Genomic DNA, 18,841 nt, shown 5'->3' on the forward strand with positions numbered 1-18,841 from the left:
GCTTTATAGTGACCAGTCTTTCCACTGTTCAGTCGATTTGCATATTAGGGTTTTATTATACAGGAAAAATGAGGGACAGAAACTTTTAACAGTGGACATCATGGAGATGTATGTGTTTCTTAGAAGAGAAGGTGGAGATATTTTTTGACGGTTCATTTTATATCTTAGATCTGTTACAATCCCTTGCCACGCATATTGATTACGTTTATAGTCTACACCAGTGGTCGGCAAACTCATTAGTCAACAGAGCGGCAAATCGCGGCTCACAAGCTGCAGTTTGCCAACCACTCTTCTACACTGTAAAGCCCCTTGGATGTTTAAACAATCCTGAAATTGAGTTGTTACTTACAATCAATACGTCAGAGTTTAATTGACAGCATTTTTTCTTACTTGTGGTACATAAATGAAAAAGGTGAGTCTTTAAATTTTGGCATCTTTTTTTTTTTTTTTTTTTAAACCAATGCGGTCTTAAGATTGATGAAAATAGTATCCATTAATAGAGACTGGAGAAATACACCATTTTAATGATTTCGATCTACTGGGAGCATTGAATGAGGGAACTTTTGAAGCAGCATTCTATCATTGGGTTATACAGTCACCTATTGAGCTACTACACCACAAGGCGCTGTGCTCTGAGGAAGAGGGGGACATGGGGAGCATCTTCGCTGTATTTTCTTCACTGGTTTCCCTGTCAGGGCAAGTGAGGAATGACACTCTCCTGGGAAATTCCCTTTATAAAACGCTTAGAAATCTGATCAGTGACACAGTGCACTTTGTCAGCCACAGAGTGCAGAACACACTCGCACGCACATCTGCGAGGAGAAGGGCTGCGGTGAACTTTCCCAAGAAGCGACGGGTGGAGGGACCCACTTCCCGCCGCTGCGGTGGGAGCCGCTCGCCAGAGACGCGCTCTAAGCAAAACAAGCAGCGGCTCCTCCCCGCGGGCCTGGGCCCCTGCGTCCTCCAGAGGCCTCAGAGGGCAACGGGGAGTCCCTGCCCTGTGACCTGAAATGGGCCCAATGCTATTAAATCCATGACAGATGGTCCTGGAAAATGGACCCTTCGTCCTCTGGGCATCCGTCTCGCAGGCCGGGGGGAAGGGGGGTGCCAGGCCGGCTCTTCGCCCGGGAAAGGCTGCGCGGGTGCTTCTAACGGGGCTCGGGGGCCGAAGGCTCTGCCCTGCGAGCGGAGGGAGCGGAGGTGCCCTCGCCGTCCTGGCGCCCGGGAAGTAAGTGCTCTGCGTATGGAACGGAACTTCACCGAACCCTGGGGGCAAGCTTGTCACGCCAGTATAAACCCTGGCTTCAATCCGCTATTCCTAAATTACAAAAACACGAGTCCCTTTCAGATTGTCAATTAGATGGAGAAGTTTCAAACGGGCCGCGGCGCTCGGCCCGGGGTCCGGCGCTCTGCGCGGGCCGAAGGGGCAGCGCCCGGGGGCGCCCTCCGGACACCTCGGGAGCGCACGGCTCTGCTCCCCGGGGGATCCGGGGAGACCCAGGGGCAGCCGCCCAGGCCGCGGGGCCCTCTTCCAAGGCCCCGCCAGACTGAGTCACTGATTTTCCGCGAGTCAAAGGCTCCCAGGGGAAAAGATGTCTCGTTTGGTTCCCCACGTCGGGCCGTGGCCGGCAGGCAGCCCGGGCGGGAGGGCGGGGAAGACCCGGCTCCCGGCGCCGCTGGGCGGGGCTTGGGGCAGGGGGCCGGCGCGATCGGGCTGGGGTCGCCCAGCCCCAAAGGCGGCGGGGCCTCTGCTGAGCGGACCTTGAGAAGCGGGGTCAGACGGCCACGTCGAGGCGCGCACTGGGCGCCGGGGGGCGCCCTTCCCGCTCGCGCAGCTCGGCGCCCGCGCCCCGCCCCTCCGCGCCCCGCGCCCTCTTAGAGCCGCGCACCGGCCGCCGATCTAGCAGCGGGGCGACGCCGAGCCTCCTCTTCTCACCGCGGGGAGCGTCCTGCCGGCCGCCCGCACCTCCGCGGCGGGCCGGGGCGGGAGGAGGGAGCGTGCGGAGCTCGAGCCTCCGGGAGGCGGCACCGGCCCGGAGCGCCGCGCGGTGCGCTGAGCCCGGACAATGGGGCCGCGGCGGCTGCTGCTCGTGGCGGCAGGGCTGAGCCTGTGCGGGCCCCTGCTGTCCGCCCGCGCCCTAGGCCGCAAGCCAGGTGAGAGCTGGGGCGCGGGGGAGGTCCTCCTGCCGCCTCGAGCCACGCAGCCCGGGACCTTCTGGGGCATGGGGAGGGCGGGCGGCGGGAAGCGGCCGGGAGACCAAGTGGGTACAGGTGGCGCCATCTCCTAGAGGGGGGTGCCCCCACGGCACCCTTAGCCTCAGTTTCCTTCAGAAGCCAGGCAGGCGTTTGGGCTGAGGTCCAGATTCTCGCCCGTCTTATCCGGGCGGGGTGTGCGGGCTCAGCGGAAGCCCCTGGGTTCTGGAGGGCGCACCGGCCTGCGAGCTGGGCGCTGGGTACGGGGGCGCAGGGGGCCGGATCGGCTGCATTGCATTTGTGGTCAGTGTTTCTCCCAGGACCACACCCAAAAGAAAGTCTCCCAGGGCCCCAATAAACGCTCTGGCCTTTTCAGTATAAAGTGGAGGAGACCCGCCTCCGCTGACGTTTAGTTGTGTTGGGATTGTTTTTCTTGAACGTTTCACAGGTGAGAGAAATGGTGCGGAGGAAAGCCTAGCACGTTTAGTAGAAAGTCAGTGCCAGCAGCCCCTGGCGCTGGCCTGGGGTGCGCTAACGCAGCCCGTGTCCAGGTGGACTGGTTTGTGACTAGTCCCCCGGGGAGTGGAGAAAAGAGATCAAAACTCGGCTCTGCCAGACACCGTGCAATCTCAGTATTTCGGCTTCTGGTCTGCTCAGGGTGGAGATTGCTCACTAGAATACATTTACCAGGAGGAGTGTGTTTTTAAGTATCTGGCCACTTGACCAAATAAAGTATTTTCCAACCTCTTCCCCCTAAAAAAGCAGGGCAGAGAAGTTGTCTGTAGCCTGTAAAGACACTAGTTACAAAGTGAAAAGAAAAAAAGATGTTGTAATCTCTTTGTAATAATAGTGCTTTGTAAGCCTTTAGCCACTTTTCTTCATGCACAAACAAATTCTAGCTGGTTTGCTTATCTGTGAAAGAGTGTGCACTCATTGTTTCCACAATAGAAACAGTGTAGAGGCATCAAGATGAAGAGGTGACAGCATTTTTCTCCACGCTCCGTCTTTGCTCAGAGTAAAATTGAGGTGATGCTTTTAGGAAAAGTCAGAGTCCCAGATAGGAGCCCAGAGTTTTGCAGCAACTGGCCGGCCTACCTGCGGATAGCATGAGCATGATCTCTTGGAGTGTTTGGGGAAACAGTGAGAGCTGGAAAATTGTGCATGCTGATTGTGATGCCAGATAGCTCTTTAGTCATTTTGTTTGGGGACAGGCTCTCGTCACCTTTCCTTAGGGTGGGAGACCCGTTAGGGAGTGAAGGTGAGGCATGTTTCTGCCATGCCTCTTGCTTTCTCATCACCTCAGATGGCCATGCTAATAAGACACCCAGTGCTTATGTAGACAGAAAGATAACCAAACAAACATTGGCTGAGTTATCTACTGGATCCGGAACCAATTTGGGGAGGAAAAGAAGAAAGGAGGATGACAGAAGAAGAGGAACACATGTGGAGGGCCATATTCTGTGTCACACCCCGGGCCAGGAGACATTTTTACTTCAAATTATCTCATTTCACCTTCTCAGTGCGCACCGTTAGGTGGGAGTTTATCCCCATTTGCCAGTTCTGAAACGAAGGCTCAGAGACAGTATACGGAAATTCCAAATGGAAGACGGGGCCCTGGGCGCAGGCAGTAAGTGGGGCCTTGACTTGAGAGAGTTTGGAATCACTAAAGGTCTGCCTTTTATCCTCTCTGTACGTTGGCAATTCTAAACAATACCTGTCTTAGGAGCTCTGTGAGACCCTCTCTCCCCAACCCCCCACAACCAGAACCCTCCCTCCACAAACCCCCACAACCCCACCCCCGCTGGCTTTGTGCACCAGTTTGAGCCTTGAGGAACCACTGTCCCACTTTCTGTCCCCACTCCTTTGGGCATTTCCTGCACTGTCACTGTGGGCCAGTCATCTCCCTGGCTAAGATCATGAACTGCCACTTATCCCCATGGAGCCTGGGACACATGTTCACTTAGACAGGGGTCTTCAAACTACGGCCCGCGGGCCACATGCAGCCCCCAGGGGAGTCTGATCCTGCCCGCCAGGTTTTTTGGGCAGTGAGCACAGCCGAGGTGTTACAGTAGGGATTAGTAGTTCATATAGTCCGGCCCTCCAGCTCTCTGAGGGACCGTGATCTGGCCCCCACTTTAAAAAGTTTGAGGACCCCTGAAGCAGATAGTTACTAAGAAATATTTACGTTCATAACCAACCAGTTTACATTCCTTAGTCCAGACCATTTAGGTGAGATGACTTGCCTTCATCAGCGAGGACCAGTGTCCAAGAGGTGATGTTTGTAAATTTTATAAGGGCCTAGAGCAGGGATCTTCAAACTACGGCCCCGCAGGCCACATGCAGCCCCCAGCGGAGTCTGATCCTGCCCGCCAGGTTTTTTGGGCAGTGAGCGCAGTCAAGGTGTTACAGTAGGAATTAGTAGTTCATATAGTCCGGCCCTCCAGCTCTCTGAGGGACCGTGATCTGGCCCCCACTTTAAAAAGTTTGAGGACCCCTGGCCTAGAGGGTAGAAAGGTTCAAGAATGACTCCTGGTGACTGTCGCAGAGGGGATTGGGTGGGAGCATCCGCTTGCTGCCCTCCTGCCCACAGGGTCAAACCCAATTTCTTAGCCCAGAGTGAGGCCCCCTCCCCTTGCAAGATGGGCCCCAGCCTCTGCCCAGCCTTATTACAGATCCTCTCCTTTGACATACCTGTGATATTCCCTGCACTTCATCCAGCCCTCTTTCTAGTTCCCTCCCCAAGAGCTATGCTGAGGCTATTTTTCTCCTTTTCACGTCCAGCATGGCTAGAGTACAATCCGGTTCCTGAGAAGGGTGGCTGGGGATTGAGAAAATGAAAGAAAGAGACAGACACAGAGATAGAAGGAAAGAGCTGGGGCCCGGTGAGATCACTATCTTCTGACAGGGATGTAGACTCTGAGCTGAGCCAATACGGTGTGTTTATTTTATACAACAAACAGGAAGTTTTACTAAAAGTCAAGGCAAAGGAGATTATGGGCATTCTGGGGTGGGCCTGGGTCGTATTCATTCCTGGTGCTTGCCTGGATTTAAATAAAACCCACCTCCTGGCACCTGGGCTGCAGGTCAATGACAACACTCCTGCCTTTTGGCCAAGCGCGTTTCCAGGAAATGCCCATGTGCCTTCCCACGTGCTCTCTGCACTGCGCTTTCTAAGGCTTCTGCTTGCCTGCCACTCTCTCTGGCCAGAATGCCCTCCTCCATCTTCACATTTAATTTAAAACAGCTACCTTATATCAAGAACGCATTTCAGCCAACCTGTGCTTAGGTGTACATTACATATCCTATCTTATTTATTCCTCATAACAACCCTTTGGATCAGTGTCATTCCCGTTCTACAGGTAAAGAAACTGAGACCCAGAATGGTTAGGTCACAAGTTTAGTTAGAAGGGGAACTGGGATTTGACCACAGGCCTCTCTTAAATGCAAGCTTTCTCTACCACCGCCTATCGAGAGAGCTTTTCAGACCAGAAGCCCCTCTTCCAACAGAGAAGCAACTCCACTGTGCTCCCCAGCCCCCCTAGAAGGCAAAGACTGTGCCCCGCTGACCAGGCCTAGCACATGGAGGTGTTCAGTAAACATTTATGCTCGGACTGCGGTGTCCTGCCATTTGACTTAAAAAGAAAAAACAGATGACAAACAGGCTACAAATGGATCCCTAGCATGAATATACTAATTAATTGACTGTTACTGAGAGATTGTGGTCTTAAGCCCCAACAAAAGACACAAAACTGGCCCTGGCCAGTGTAGTTCAGTTGGTTAATGCACCAAAGGGTCACTGGTTTGCAACAGTTTGACTCCTGGTCAGGGCACATGCTGTTCTTTCTCCCTCTCCCTCTCCTCCCACCCCCTCTCTAAAAAGAAAAAAAAGAAAGAAAAAAGGACACAGAAATCGATAGCGATTCTGCATAAAGTAGACCAGAAACCTCTGAAAGTCAAATTTCTCATTAACCAGCAAGTAATTCTCTAATATTTATCTAAATTCTTCCTTCCCTCTCTCCTTTTTTCCTTCCTGATCCCCCATGTTCATTCATTCACTCCTGGGTGGTTTTGGCTCTATTTTTATAGAACATACTAAAACAGTAGGTTCTCTCCTCATTTGTCCACTCTTCCTTGGTGTAAGGGCATTTCTGAGGCATTCCTATCCCTTTGTCAGGAATATTCTCATGTTGTCTCTGCTGGCTACCGTTCTACCCCTCCATCTTTCTAACTGAGCATTTCTCAGTTTTTTACGTCTAAAAGGAGCAGTGTGGCCCTAGCCTGTGTGGCTCAGTGGATAGAGAATAGGCCTCTGGACTGAAGGGTCCTAGGTTTGATTCTGGTCAAGGGCATATGCCCAGGTTGCAGGCTCAATCTCCAGTAGGGGGTGTGAAGGAGGCAGCCTATCAATGATTCTCTCTCATCATTGATAATATATATATATATATATATATATATATATATATATATATATATATATATGATAAATAAAAGGACCAGTGTACTGTGACCCTAACTTACAGCTTTTCAGCAGCTCTGAATCTGCTCCTTTCCAAAGTGCTTCTGTCCAGTCTCCTTCCCTGTGCCCCTCCCCGTCCTCCCTCAGTCAGCTCATCCCTTGTCACCCTCACAGACTGGAACTCAGTGGAGCCTGGAGCTGGAGTTCCACGGAGACAATGGAGTCACCAGCACCTTGTGTTCCTAATCTTCCTCCTCCTCATGTTGGACACACATCCTTTCCCCCCCTTGAAATTTTCTCTCTTTCTCTTTTTCTTTCTTCTTTAAATCGAAGTAAAATTTGCAAAGCATAAAATTAACCATTTTTAAGTATACAATTTTGTGGTGGTTATGCATTTGCAATGTTATGCAACTGTCACCTCCGTCTAGTTCCAAACCATTTTCATCACCCCAAAAGGAAACACCCTGAACCCATCTCTCTCCCTAGCAACCACCAGTTTGCTGTTTATCCCTGAGGGTTTTCCCTCTGCTCCATGTTCCATATAAATGGATTCCTACAGCGCCTGGCCTTTTGTGTCTGGGGAACTGCCCTTTCACTAGTTTTCCCGAGAGCCTGGGCTCCCCCGCAGCTCCTGGACACTCACACAAACTCCTACAAGAGTCATTAGGAACCACGGCCTTAGTTTATTTTTGACCATGATGCTGGGATTGAGGAGACCGCAGTTTTAACATTCAGAGTTTTCTGGTTTTGTTTTGTTCTGTTTTCCCTATTTGTGGTTTCTTTCATTCTGCCTTTTGCCCTCTTTTCTTAGGCCTACCAGGGCTGGGGAACCTTTTTTCTGCCAAGTGCCATTTGGATATTTACAACATCATTCATGGGCCCTACAAAATTACCGACTTAAAAATTAACCCACTTTTTTGGTCAGGCGTTTAATTAACTCACCCCTAATGCCTTAGCAGGGCCAGACCAAATGATTTCTTGGGCCTTCTACGGCCCGTGGGCTGGACATTCCCTACGCCTGGTCTCGGACCCACAGAGTACATAGCTGTCTCTGTAGGCTCAGGTTGTTATTTCTGGATCTGAGCTTCTACTTCTCCCAAACACCTTCTCCCGTTGGCCTTTTGATGCAGGTGGAGAAGCCCACTGAAGTTAACCTTCCCCTCCATCCCACGGTACCCAGTGAAGTTTACCACAAAGTCTTCACAGGCCTTTGCACATTCTTTATTTGCTTTCCAAAGAACCTGCCTTTTTAAATAACAGGAATAATCTGCAACTTGCACTTGAACACAAATTTATTTGGCTTTAGGAAATTTATTTAGACACTGCATAATCTATATTTTAAGTTTGTGATGAATTAGAAGGCAGATATTAAATTATTATAGTGTTTTCCAGTATTTACTTTTTTTGCTAACCACCAGTAAGAACTATAAGAAATACACTTTTTGTTGCAACACAATAGCTTGTGTGTGTGTGTGTGTGTGTGTGTGTGTGTATGTGTTCAATAAATATGCATGGACAATCGTAGTGTATATACAGATAGGAAACAAAAGTTTTACCAAAAATGCTCAACTTGGCCACACACTGTGCAACCCGATATTTCCCACACTGTTCTATTTTTTTTAAAAATATGTTTTATTGATTTTTTACAGAGAGGAAGGGAGAGGGATAGAGAGTTAGAAACATCAATCAGCTGCCTCCTGCACACTCCCTACTGGGTATGTGCCCACAACCAAGGTACATGCCCTTAACCGGAATTGAACCTGGTACCCTTGAGTCTGCAGGCCAGCGCTCTATCCACTGAGCCAAACCAGTTAGGGCACACACTGTTCTATTTTTTAAAATGCTTGTACAACCCTGTAAATTGATTTCATAACCACTGTGAAGTTTTTACCATCTTTTTTTTTTTTCTTATTTTTATTAATCTTCACCCAAGGATATTTTTTCATTGATTTTTTTTAGAGAGTGGAAGGGAGGGAGAGGAACATTGATATGAAAGAGGCACATCAATTGGTTGCCTCCCACTTGCTCCCCAACCAGGGCCTGGGACTGAGCCTGCAGCCAAGGTCCGAGCCCTGGACCAGAATCCAAGACCCTTCAGTCTGAGGGCCAAAGCTCTATCCACTGAGCCAAACTGGCTAGGACTCTGCCATTTTTTTAAACCTAGCGCAGCATGGACAGTGAATTGTCCCCAGTTAGCAGAGTGGAAGGCTTTGTTTGCTTTGAGAGAAAAGTTCTCTCTTCCAGGAAGTGTTGTTAATGATTGTTTCTATCATATCTAGAACCTAATTTGCTTGAGTTTAGTTTACAAACTGCAGTAGGCTTGGGTGGGGTTGGAGATGGAGACAGCTGGGTATCAGGGGGAAATGGTGATATGACCAGCGTTTACTGTAAATTCGTTTTCATTTTAACCTGAGGTTTTGGAGAGCAGAGAGCATGCTCCCAGGACACTGAGCAGCTCAGGACCTGCAGTGTGGACCACGGGGGAATCCGAGTGGTTCCGGGCAGGCCAGATAGTGCCTTGGCCCCATGTGTCAGGCAGGGCCCCCCCCCACACACACACACACACACACACACTTCCCCTCCTTCATCTTTGCACCCCCCTCTGGCCTTGGGTACAATGGCATTTACATTTTCCCTTTGTCTTTACTTTGCCCTTCCCTGTAACCCCCCTCTCCCAGCTTCCTCCTAGGTTTGCTTTCCTGGGCTTCCTGCTGAGTGGGATGTGGGGTGGGAAGGGAGCAACCTCTGATACTGGCAACCTCTTAACTCCGCAGCCGGTGTTCACCGACTTCTTCCTTTAATGCTGCCTTTTCCGCAGCTGAGATTTTTGTTCCCGTTTTTGTTTTCAAGTGCTCTTGCTTCTACCCCATCTTGAGCAATATTTTAAAGATTTGTTTTTCTGTTTTGTTCTTGACTGTCTCTCTACCACATCTGTCCTGCCTGTGAGGGCTGGGCTGTTGGTATGTGGTCGGTGGACTCCTAATTCTCCAGCAACAGCTGTAGGCACCATGGACTTAAGTTACACATTCACGTGGCATGTACTCCCTGCTGTTGTTAAAAGGATGGACAGGTTCATTTGTTGGGTAAAATGCTTTAAAAAGAAAATAGTGCTCTTTCAGGAGGAGGTCCTGAATTCACAAGCTGTTTGTTTGTTTGTTTGTTTGTTTGTTTTTTAAAGAGACTGGGCAGTGTGGTGTGGTTCAAAGGAATGAGCTTTGGAGCCAGGCAGATCTACGTTAAAATCCTGGCTCCTCCTCTTACCAGCGGTGACTTTGGATGATATACTCAGCCTTTCTCTGCCTCCATGCTGCCCACATAGTGAGGATTATAATGTTTATGTAACAATGTTAGCATTCCATGTGGTGAGTGAAGTGCCAGGCACATAGTAGGCGCTCAACACATATTAAGTGTTTTTCAGACACCAATTCCTCCGTATGCCAAGAGAAGCCTCAGGAGTTGGTATCAAATTCTCTAAATGTAAAACTGTGTTCACACAAATGTTCAAGAACTTCTCCCCCTTTAAAACAAAAGGAAAACGAAAGAAAAAAACCCTTGTCCTTAGATTCCAGTGGCAAGTAAATATGCAAAAAAAAAAAAAAAAAGTTTGGGTTTTATATGTACTTTTTATTATTAAATTTTCAAAGATGCCCAAATATAAACAATATAATTACCGTTCATACCAGTGGTCGGCAAACTCATTAGTCAACAGAGCCAAATATCAACAGTACAATGATTGAAATTTCTTTGGAGAGCCAACTTTTTTTAAACTTAAACTTCTTCTAACACCACTTGTTCAAAATAGACTCGCCCAGGCCGTGGTATTTTGTGGAAGAGCCACACTCAAGGGGCCAAAGAGCCGCATGTGGCTCGAGAGCCACAGTTTGTTGACCACGGGTTTATACTCTTGCTTTTCTTCTCCACAAACTGGACAATTTTTAAAGCAAATGCCAGACATTATATCATTTCATCTATAAATATATCAGTATATATTCTTAGAGATATTACCTCCTTTTTTTACATCACTACAGTACTATTAAAACATCTACAAAACTGAACAATTTCCTAATATCATGTACTGTTCAGCCAATGTTCAAATTTCACTGATTATCTCATAAATACCTTCTTTACAGTTGGTTTATTTAAATCAGGATCCAACAAGGCCTTCTACTGCACTTGGTTGATACATCTCTGAAATATTTTAATCTATAAGTTTCCCCTCTCCTCCTTTTTTTATTGCTGTTTATTTGTCAAATAACTGGGTCATGTCTTTTGGACTCCTACATGCTGGATCTGGCCAGCTGCATCTTTGTAGGATTGCTTACTAGGCTCATATGTCCCCTGCACTTTTTTTTTTTTTTAATGTGGTAGGTGCATTTAAAAACTAATCAAATGCAGGTCTGGTTTATGCAAGCCTACCTCAGCAGTGGTGCTCTGTACTTCCTATTACATCACCTCCAGAGTCTCTCTCTCCCTTTTTTTTTTTTTTTTAGATCTTAATATTACTCAGTGGATTCGATATTGTCAGCTTGATCCAACCAAAAGTTCTTCACCCTGTCACCTAACAGTTTTAGCAAGCACTGGTGATCGCTGAGCTAAATTCATTATTACACTAAGAGCTTCAAAATGATGCTTTTCTAAATCTGTTATTACATCTGTGTTTATGAATTAGAATTATCTTATAAAGAAGAACTTTTACTATTTGGTTTCCCTGAAATATTTCATGTTTCAAATGTTTCGATGCATTTCCGCCATTATTCTTTTGATGGTTGATTGTCGCACCTTGGCCAGTGAGAGTCCAGTCAGATTGACTCCAGAGTCTTTCTGACCTGATCCTAATATTTGTTGAGGATGTTCAAGGCTCATCTTGTATATTTCCTACTCCAGAACTGGGACCAACCATTTCTTTAAGGAGCACTGGTCATTAATGAAAAATGGCGTGTGTTTTTAGTTGAGGCTATGTGGCATTCCAACAATGCCACTGTTTTCCCTCAATGGAGCTATCGTGGGAACCTAGCCCAATTAAGGACTTCTGTCATGTGTGCAGGGACCTTCCCCCAATGGAGCTTCTTTGATTTTTCCCATCATCCTCTGTTTTACTTCTCTTTAGCTTGTGGTGTTGATTCACTTGTGGAAAAGCACAGGGTACAAGGTCCTGGAACTTGTGCTTTGTTAACTCCCAGAAAGCCCACCAGGCAGAGCTCTGCGTCAGAACCGAGGCCCTGGAGGTTGGCATGGTGTGAATTCATGGGATTTAAAAGAGCATCTCGTTACCACTCTGCTGCTAGGCCAGATCTCGTCCACGTCAGAAAAAGCATAGCAATGTGCTACATTGAGTAACAAATGACTCTAGGGTCATTTAGAGAAAGCTAAATGAAGTGCAATTTAGCAAGAAGTATGGGAATTGGCTGTTTTTTGTGTGAAACCGTAGCTTAAGAAGAAAAGCACCGAAGAGTTACAAGAGCTTTTGGCGTGCAGGCAGGCACTTTCTCCTTGACCTGTAGGCTGTGCTGGGACTGGAGGAAAAGCGAGATACCCAAACTTCAATTTCAGCCTAAGGGCCTCGAGCTAGTTGGATAAATCTAGTCACCTGGAATTGGTTTTGTCCTTCTTTTGTTTTGTTTTTTAAGAGAAAGTTTATTTCCAAAGTCACAGAAATAGGGTAAGTGAGCCAGTTGTGTATGGGCTTAGGAATCAAGTTACAGAGGCAAAAGAAGGGCCCTTGGAGCTTAGGAAGAGAAAGGAAAAGGTAACACACCCTGTGAGGGGAGAAGGCGGGGCGGGAGAGCTGGCTTTTTTTTCTTTTTCTTTTTTTAATGCTGGTACATACTTAAACAAGCAAAAAAGTTTGCTGACATTCTTTAATTCTAAAGAGCTTTCAGAATATCAAACCTATAATGTCAAGAAAAGGTGACACTTGGGCAATAATATTTAATCAACAGATTCTGCATTCTGAATGGGCTCCAGCCCAGCAATTTCATGTTTCAGTGGTTGTTAGTGATTTTGTCAGAAACACCTTAGAGCCCAAGCTGGCCTAGCCAAGGGAGGAATTTTTTTAAAAAACAAATACTTATTGCCAAAGTACTAAATATAGAGTAAAGCCTAATAGTTTTATTTTCAGACCAAGTGATAGTATCCAAGAAGCTTTGTTATCACTCCTCTAGGTAGTGTCTTGATTCGTGTGTGTGTGTGTGTGTGTGTGTGTGTGTGATTGCACATGCATGTACTTTTTTACCCTGCACACATGACACAAGTCCTTAATCTGGCCAGGTTCCCAAAACTGCAGAGGAGATCTGTGTTATTTTACAGTTCCTCTGGGTCAGCATTTTTAAGGACACATAATCCTAGTGGTACTAAAATGCCAACATCCATTTATTCTTTTCTTTCGGTTTCCACACATTTGTTTTGACCTTGAGGGCAGCCTCCCATTCCCCAGGGGCTGTCAGTGCCCGTGTCAGACCTCCGTGTGACTGGGTCAAGATGCACACAGAATAGGGTAGATGTATCGCCGAGGGAAGAAAGTGATACTTCTAGAAAAGGCTGTGAATTTGAAATTTGATTTATGGCTCTGAATGCTGGGACTGCGCACTTTATAACCTGTTCATGTCCCTATCATACTGAAAAAAAACAGAACATTGCTAAATAGGAGAGAAGAGCAACCTAGATGCCATTTTAATGTAAGATAATTGAGAGCGAATCCAAAAGCAAGCTACATCAAAGTGAGTGGGGCAAGATAATAATTTCTTACATTGATTAATTTTTATAGTTTGCAAAGTGAATGCATGTTCATATTTGTAGACCAGACAGGTATTAGAATCATTTAATGGTTCTGAGACTGAGTTCAGAAGGGGTAAGTGACTCCGGAAAGAGCCAATATGAGAATGCAAATCTGTACTTAAAAACCAATGCAAGGAGCACTTCCCGTGTACCTGGTGCTGGAGAATCGGAGATGGATAGGACCGGTCTCTTACCCTGAGGATTAATCTAGACGTACGTGTATTCAGAGGCTCCTCACTAGAGACATTAGCCCTTTCCCAGTGACAGAGCTCCACAAGGCCACCCCTTCACCCTCAGGGGCCCCTGCTGACCTTGCTGAGGTAGTTTGATCTCAACCCCTTACTGCCAGGCCCTGTCCTGCTGCTATCTCTCGGTTGGCACTACTCTAGCTTTACTCTTTATTTTGGAAATATATGCCAATTTACTGGGTTTTTTTTCTGGTTCTAGAATTTCCATTCATTAATTTCTTTAAAATATATATATATATGTTTTTTATCAGAGAGGAAGGGAGAGGGAGAGAGAAATAGAAACATCAATGATGAGAGAGAATCATTGGTCGGCTGCCTCCTGCACGCCCCCTACTAGGGATCGAGCCCACAACCAGGGCATGTGCCTTGGCCAGAATCGAACCTGGGATCCTTCAGTCCACAGGTCGATGCTCTATCCACTGAGCCAAACCGGCTAGGGCAGTGGTCAGCAAACTCGTTTGTCAACATAGCCAAATATCAAAGTACAACGATTGAAGTTTCTTTTGAGAGCCAACTTTTTTAAACTTAAACTTCTTCTAATCCCACTTCTTCAAAATAGACTTGCCCAGGCCGTGGTATTTGTGGAATAGCCACACTCAAGGGGCCAAAGAGTCTCATGTGGCTTTAGAGCCCCAGTTTGCCAGTCACGGGCCTAGGGCAACCATTTATTTCCTGATATTTTCTACTTTTTCATTTATTCCAATGAAATATTTGTCTTTACTTTGTTGAGCATAGTTGTAATACATCCTCTAAAATTCTTATCTGCCAATTTTAACATTTGGGTCATCTTGGGATTGGTTTGCATTCATTATCTTTTTTTCTTAAGACTGGGTCACACAGTCTGATTTTTTTTTGAATGTCAAATGATTTTGGATTGTGTGCTAGACATTCATACTGTAAAGACTCTGAATTTTGTTTGATTCTCACAAAGAATTTTGGTGCTTAACTTTTTCAGACAATATCTTTGGACTCAAACTGCAGACTCTTCCTCATGAACAAAAAGCTTTAATAGCACCTAAGTTCTCTTATCTTTCCAACACATGCATGGTTCATTCAAGAGTCACCCAAAGCCTGAGGCAGAAATTACATTGGAATTTAGGGCTGCCCCTCCCTCGAAATCTCATCTCACTTTTTCGTTTCTATGGTTGCCCTGAACTCTGTCCTTTGGTTCATCAAGGTAGAAGGACTTGTGTGGGCTTCCTATCTGAGTCTTAGCCATCCTTTATGTCTCTGACTTATCTTCTCTCAAGTAAACACCAGTAAAAACAAGAAACCCAGTGATGTCATCCTTTCTATATCATTCATTTTTTCCCCTCCCCAACACCACCTTGTGTACCTCAACACCTTTAGGTCATTGATTTCAGGAAGGAAGGGGTTTGTAATTTAATTCTAAGGCATGATTGGACCTGGTAGAAACTCACAGAACTCTCTTTTCTTTTTTTCAGAGAGGAAGGGAAAGAGAGATAGAGATAGAAACATCAATGATGAGTGAGAATCATTGATTGGCTGCCTCCTATATGCCCGCTACTGGGGATCAAGCCCACAACCTGGTCATGTAACTTGACCGGGAATTAAACTGTGACCTCCTGGTTTTTTAGGTCGATGCTCAACCACTGAGGCACACCGGCCGGGCCAGAACTATCGTATAGCATTCTGCCTTTGTGTAAGTTTCTGCCTGCAGGAAGGTTCCACCACAGAAAAATAAAACCAAAAGTTTGAAAATCCACTATAATTATCCCATTTCAAACCAATTTTTAAATTCTCTAACATCAGTAATAGGTGACCTGCAAATCTGGTCTTTGCTGCGAACACTGCCAATGTTGGAGACCCTGCCCTTTTCCCTCTGTGGTATCTCTCCCCACTCCTCAGCTTCCCAAGACCGACAAAGGCTCTCTGTCTGACTCCCCTTAATGGCAGAATTTTAGCAAAGCTTCTTGGAAAGAAAAGCTGGTTGAACACCAGCAGCTAAGAGTTGCATTTCTTTGATGAACATTTAAAATGGATGGTTTTGGTGGAAGAGAGTTATAAAAGGAGGAAGCGTGCAACTGAGCCTTTATTTTGACTTCTGGCTGATCCTCCCAGAGCCTGTTTGGCCTGGCGTCTGCCACAATGCACGTAGCATTCTGGAACTAAGCCAAGGAAGGCCATCGGCCATCAGCCTGGACCGTCTGCCACTGCACTGACCTACTGAGGAAGGAGACAAGAAGATAACAGGGCTTCCTTGTGGTTATAGTAGAAGATAACCCGAGTGACAGTGGGTCAGGCCCAGATACGATGAAAGATTTGGGGCATTCTCTTGTGTAAACAAGCTAAAGATAGTAGAGGAATACTACAGTCACATGGATGCTGGTCATGGCAATCGGAGCCCTGGGTCCTACACTGGATGTGCCTGTCACTCCCTAACCTTTAAGAAGTCTCCTCAAGCCAAAACCGGTTTGGCTCAATGGATAGAGTGTCGGTTTGGGGACTGAAGGGTCCCAGGTTCGATTCCGGTCAAGGGCATATACCTTGATTGCAGGCATATCCCCAGTAGCGGGTGTGCAAGAGGCAGCTGATTGATGACTCTCTCTCATCGATGTTTCTAACTCTCTCTCTCCTTTCCTCTCTGTAAAAAAAACAAACAATAAAATATATTTTTTTTAAAAAGAAGTCTCCTCAATGTTCCATGTAATTTCCCATCGGGAGGGATGGGCTCCAAGGAGAAGCTAAGTGGAGAAAACATACACTTGAAAGCATGTGGAGGTAGAAGTCATAGAGCCTGGAAATGATTCATTTGTGTCGATGGCGGCTACGATAGCATAGAAATCACTCTTTCCCTTCATGTCAGGTTCTCAGGCCAGAGCTTGAAGAGTGTATCATTCACCTCTGCTCCTCTAAGGAGCAGAGTTTTGAAAGTGTTTCCTTGTGTCACAACATAATGTATTTTGAGTTAGTTAATTCTCTGGTAAAGTCTGCAGCCCATCCATGCATCCCCTGCTGTTTCCCACCCACCCTCCTCCTAAGAGAACAAAAGAACAATGGTACAATGCACTCTCTCTTTGCCTCTTGAGCCTTTTTAATCCGTTCTTTTTTTTAAACTTTTTTATTTAAAAATATATATTTTTTCAGATTTAAAACCAGCCAATGCGACTGGGGGCCCTCGGTCATTTCACCTTAGGAATTTTGAGGATGTATTTGAACCTTTCCCAGTGGACGACTATGAGGACAGAAACGGCAGTGGGTTCACCGAAGGCGGCTTGAACTCCACCAACCACAGCAGGCCTCTGCAGAAACGACCCTCCGTGTACATCTCCAAGGATGCCTCGAGATACCTGACCAGCGCCTGGCTGACTGTCTTCGTCCCCTCCGTGTACACAGGCGTGTGCCTGATCAGCCTCCCCCTGAACGTCATGGCCATCGCCGTGTTCATCGGGAAGATGAAGGTCAAGAAGCCGGCCGTGGTGTACATGCTGCACCTGGCCACGGCGGACGTGCTCTTCGTGTCCGTGCTGCCGTTCAAGATCAGCTACTACTTCTCCGGGAGCGACTGGAAGTTCGGGTCCGAGATGTGCCGCTTCGTCACCGCGGCCTTCTACTGTAACATGTACGCCTCCATCATGCTCATGACGGTCATCAGCATCGACCGGTTCCTGGCCGTGGTGTATCCCATGCAGGCCCTCTCCTGGCGCACCATGGGGAGGGCGGCCTTCACGTGTGCGGTCATCTGGGCCATGGCCGTCGCCGGGGTGGTGCCCCTTCTCCTCAAGGAGCAAACCACCCGGGTGCCCGGGCTCAACATCACCACCTGCCACGACGTGCTCAACGAAACCCTGCTCCAAGGCTACTACGCCTATTACTTCTCGGCCTTCTCCGCCATCTTCTTCTTCGTGCCGTTGATCATCTCCACAGGCTGCTACGTGTCTATCATCCAGTGCCTCAGCTCCTCCACGGTCGCCACGCAGAGCAAGAAGACGAGGGCTCTGTTCCTGTCCGCCGCTGTTTTCTGCATCTTCATCGTGTGCTTCGGGCCCACCAACGTCCTCCTGATTCTGCATTACGCGTTCCTGTCCCGGGACCCCAGCACCGAGGCCGCCTACTTCGCCTACCTCCTCTGCGTCTGTGTCAGCAGCATAAGCTGTTGCATCGACCCCTTGATTTACTATTATGCTTCCTCGGAGTGCCAGAGGTACCTCTACAGCATCTTCTGCTGCAAAGAGAGCTCTGACCCCAGTAGCAGCAGCGGCCAGTTGATGGCGAGTAAAGTGGACACCTGCTCTACCAACCTGAACAACAGCATCTACAAAAAGCTGTTAACCTAGGAAAGGCGCTGCTGGAGGATGACCAAGGAACATTTAAAAAAAAAAAAAAAAGAACCCGAGGATTCTGTCAGTCCCTGCCAAGAAAGTATTTACTCTCTTAAACAATAAATGTGTGATTTGCATGCCTCCTTCTTAAGAGAGCCATTAAGGATATATATATTTATTAGTAACAGAAAAGGGTAACATGAATAGGAAAATGTTATTCCAAGCCAATGCTACAATAAAAACTGAATATTACTTTTTGATATATTTAGGTGACTTATATAAATGCGTGTGACTTACATATATGTGTGTGTATATATATGTATAATACACATGCTTGCAATGCAGTATAGAACAGACACTTTGAAACCTTCTTTCTCCCCCCTCCCCCCCCCCAGAGATTATGGAAATAAACTCGGATTCTCTGATTTAATATGCAAGGTCTAGGTTGATGGAGGTTAGCCCTGAGCATCTGAAGATGTCCATCAATAGTGAAGTATTCTGTAGTTTGGACTTAACATGGCTTTTACAAATAACTTTATTTTTAAATTGTTCAACAGCTTTAAGTTATTAAGAGAGAAGAGTGCTATCTAGGTGTAGAAAAAGTTCTGTGTTGGTTTTTTTTTTCATTTTAAACATATCAAAGTTTGAATTCTTTAAATTATAAAAACATGATATGGGTAGCATTTTTTTTTTTTAAATAATGTGTTTTTATTGATTTCGGGGAGGAAGAGAGAGGGAGAGAAAGATAGAAGCACCATTGATGAAAGAGAATCATTCATTGGCTGCCTCCTCACCTCCTACTGGGAATCAAGCCCTCAACCCAGGTATATGCTCTTGACCGGAATCAAACCTGGGACTCTTCAGTCTGCAGGCTGATGCTCTATCCA

General features: G+C 46.7%; 1 protein-coding gene across 1 annotated transcript; it reads left to right on the forward strand.

Moving 5' to 3' along the window:
- The first annotated feature begins 1,734 nt into the window (after window positions 1–1,734).
- Window positions 1,735–18,023, forward strand: F2R (coagulation factor II thrombin receptor). The gene is made up of 2 exons (XM_084881664.1): window positions 1,735–2,154; window positions 16,780–18,023. Exons 1-2 carry the CDS (start codon window positions 2,067–2,069, stop codon window positions 17,967–17,969), a joined length of 1,278 nt encoding a protein of 425 aa, XP_084737790.1. The 5' UTR covers window positions 1,735–2,066; the 3' UTR covers window positions 17,970–18,023.
- Window positions 18,024–18,841: the final 818 nt, after the last annotated feature.

The sequence above is a fragment of the Pipistrellus hanaki genome, assembly GCF_964339955.1.
Source record: "Pipistrellus hanaki genome assembly, chromosome: 4".
In the NCBI taxonomy this organism is placed as follows: Eukaryota; Metazoa; Chordata; class Mammalia; order Chiroptera; family Vespertilionidae; genus Pipistrellus; species Pipistrellus hanaki.